We start from the raw sequence: 3772 nt of genomic DNA, 5'->3' as shown, positions 1-3772 counted from the left end.
TTGATTTCTTTATTTTTTATTTTTTAAATCAAGGAAAAAAAATATTAAAATATATATTTTATTATTTTTTTGCGATTACATATTTAATTTTTTTTAAATAAAAATATGAAAAGATAACTACATGTATTTTAAAACATATCATCAATAACAATAGAAATTACTCACAACTATCTAATATTTATACAAGATTTATATTTAACTACAAGGAATCTATTAGTTTCAAACTTTTATATCATATAATTTTTTGTTGTTAATAGATAAGTTCTTTTTATTTTTTGTTATACACTTTGTTTTCGTTATGTTTTGCCTTCTAAAATAAGAATATAAAAAGATTGATGATATATAAATTAAAAAATTTTACACACATAATATTATTAACGACCATTTAAGTTTTAATTATCAAGAATTTATTAGCTTTAAAATTAACTTAGATAATCATTAGCCTATATGATTTTTGCTAAGTATTTTATTATGAGTAAACAATATTAGAGTCCCTAAGCAAAAAAACTCATGAGATTCTATTTATGTAGCATTTATGTACATACTACATATAATTTATCAATTTATAATTTTTTTAATTATATTTTATATCATAATAATAAATGTTGGATATAATTAATCACATTACACTATTTTATTTATTTTTTTAATTTAAATTTAGAATAATTAATTGAAAGAGTAGTTATCATTAGAAAAAAATTAAATTAATGATAAAAAAAATATAATTGTAAGAATTAAGTTGTATATAATTTTTGGAAAATACTAAGTATATCACTTTTTCTTCTATTATAAAAATATTTTCTATATTCAATACTTAAAGAAATTATATCCCAATTTTATATATAACAATGTATATTAGGTTTTTTTTTAGAAAATTTTAAATAATTTATTGTACTAAAAATTAATTAAATGTGTATAATTCTTTATATATACATGTGTGTGTGCAACTTGCTATTTTGAACTTTATTTTTCAATATTATAAATTATTTTAAAAAATTGAATATCTGTTATAACTACATTATACATTGTCATAAAAAGAATAAAAATATAATTTTTGTATATGTTGAAAAAAGAAAGAGCTCCTACAATAAAAGTAAAAATGATACTCCTACCTAAAAAAATTTCTATAGTTTTTTTATATATTTAAACAATCGCGTAAAACACGATTTCATTTTCTAGTTATATAAATAAAATGAGGTAGTGTAAGAGAATGGAGGCTCTTTTTGGGCCATGATAAGACGGAACAAAGATCAAGAATGAATAAGGGATAAAAGGTTCTCAAAAAATAAATTTTTGACTGATTTTTTTATTAATGATAAACTATTTTTGGTCAAAACAGATATTAAGACAAAAAATATAAAATAAAAAATTATATGAAATTTTATTAGAAAAAAATAAGAAATATACTTGATTTTTTTTTTTTTTTAAAAAAAAAAAGTTAAGATAATTATTAAAATTAACATAAATTAATGCAATTTTTTTAAAAGAATTATTAAGAGTGATTTTTTTTAATATATTAAAGTACATTTATAATTTTATAAGATACTAATAAATTTTTCCTGTAGAAATAACTTCATCTACTGTAAATAAAACTAGATATAAAAATTTGCGTCAAATTAGATCTCTATTTAAAAATGAAACGAAGATGTAGCAAAATAAAAATAATAGAGGAAAAAAGATCTTTTGTTCATTGTCAAGTCAGTAGTATTTAAATTCAAACACAATCATACTCATGTAAATAATCTCTATGTGAATACATATCGCTTCATTCAAAATACATCTAAATAAAAAACTGTATTACATTAGACTAAATCAAAATGGGTGTCCTGTGTCTCATTTATATTAAAAAAATAAGTTTACAAGAGAGATGTCATCTACCATTTCTCACTCTCTGGTCTAGGAGTGTCTTGTGTGTTGGTGTACTCTGTGTATTTGTTTAGGTCCTATTTCTGTGTGTCTTTCTTGTGGTTGTTGGTGTGATTTTTGTGGTGTTTTGTTTTTTCTCTGGTTTGACTTTTCATTGGTTTTCTTCCCTTCCATTTTCCATGCTTTATTCCTTTCTTGGCATGTGTTTTCTTTGTTTGTGGCTGTCGCGAGTTGGTAGTTGGTCCTAGGTGGTTGGTGTGTGTTGCACGTGGAGTTTTATTTTTTGTTTCCTTTGGTTAGGTTGGTTGGTGGTTGGGGTGTCATGGATTTAGTTAATGTTAGTCCCGAGGCCGCGAGCAATAAGTGTGTGGCCTTTATTGACACCACTGTATGATTGGACCCCTGTACAACTACTGTGTCTAAAATTGTGAAATTTTGTGTTGTTGGCTTTGTGGTTTCCTAGAAACCTGTGTTTGTGATGGATGTTAAGGCTTCTACTGCTAAAGTTTGGAAGAGACCTGTTATGGTGTCTAGTTTCTCCCCTAAGTCTAACAGGTCCTTTTCCTTCAAATTTGGTTTTGAAAAAGAGGTGGATAAGGTTTGGGTCCTGGAGAATAATTCTTGGTGCATCAATGGTGAGCGTCTCACTCTTAAAGACTGGAAGCCTGATCTGAACCATGTGAGTTGTGTTGCTAGTGAAACTTCTTTCTGGATCCAAATCCATCAACTACCATTGGAATATTTTTCTCATAACAATGCTTTAATCTTGGGCTCCCTCGGTGGTAATGTACTGAGAGTGGATTTTGATGAGGAAAGACCAGTGTCATGGGCCAAATGGCTTAGAGTTAAGATTGTGTTCTCCACTGTAAATCCTCTTTTCCCCTGGTGTTTCCTAAAGAAACTAAATGGCGACAAAGTGTGGCTTCAATTTAAATATGAGAAATTGAGTAACTTTTGCTATTGTTATGGGAGACTCGGTCATTAAAGACGAGACTGCTCGCTGAAAGACCCCGTCTCGGTCTCGAACCATTTGGGTATCCTGTTCCTAATGTACGGTCCTTGGCTCACGACGTTCTCCTGCTTCCTCTTTTGTTTCTCGGGTGAGTCTCGTGAGTCGACGCCCAATAGACTGGCACCTATTAGAGGCAATATCATCAAGCTATTACATCTCTGGCACCGGCGACAAGATACACAATGGTTGTGGCTAGTCGTGCTTCAACTATTGCTGGTCCAACTTTGGCCCCTAGTTCGAGAATGAAAGTGAAAAGGACTGCTCAGTCTTCTCAAAAGTTAGCTGCAGTTTCAAGAAAAATTTGGGTCCCCAAGGTGTTGAAGTTGGCTTCAGGAGCTATTCCTAGTCTAAATGGTGTTTTCAATAATCTGCAAATGGAAAGGAGCCTGCACATTATCCTGGTTTAGGGGAAGGTCGGTTTCAACTTTGTGATGAAGAAGGGAGTATCGTTGGTAAAAGTGTGAGACTTAGTGGGTTGGGGCTCGAGTTATTTAAAAAGGCTTGTGGGCTGGGCTGCTCTCAATTCCATGGAAGCCCATGTATGCATTCAAGTTCTGTCGTGGGTCGTGATGCCTCATGTGGTGGTAATGAAAAATGTGGTGGTAATGAAAAGAGGGCCTTGACTCAATTATTTTAAGCCAAAGAATTATATGTCGATGAGCTAAATAAGCTTAATGGGATGAACTTTAATAGCAATGACATCCCTTTGGACTTAGGTGGATAGCCCATTGATGGTGGTGATTTTGCATCCAGTAACATTAAAAAAAGAAAGGCATAATGCATGGATATTGGAGCTTCAATTTCTTTAGAGGTTAATGAGAGAACCATGCCTTTTAAACTTTGTAAGCCTGATCATCTTTCTCTCTCATTATGCTCTATTCCAAAAGCAGGGAT

At 30.3% G+C, this 3772-nt stretch overlaps 1 protein-coding gene across 1 annotated transcript; it reads left to right on the top strand.

Moving 5' to 3' along the window:
* Positions 1-2344: 2344 nt before the first annotated feature.
* On the top strand, positions 2345-2851 carry LOC133034461 (uncharacterized). Its single transcript, XM_061109551.1, has one exon. It carries the CDS (start codon positions 2345-2347, stop codon positions 2849-2851), a length of 507 nt encoding a protein of 168 aa, XP_060965534.1.
* Positions 2852-3772: the final 921 nt, after the last annotated feature.

The sequence above is a fragment of the Cannabis sativa genome, chromosome 2, assembly GCF_029168945.1.
Source record: "Cannabis sativa cultivar Pink pepper isolate KNU-18-1 chromosome 2, ASM2916894v1, whole genome shotgun sequence".
Classification (NCBI taxonomy): Eukaryota; Viridiplantae; Streptophyta; class Magnoliopsida; order Rosales; family Cannabaceae; genus Cannabis; species Cannabis sativa.
Note: the sequence above shows the minus strand (reverse complement) of the source record. Positions and strands in the feature narration are given on the sequence as shown.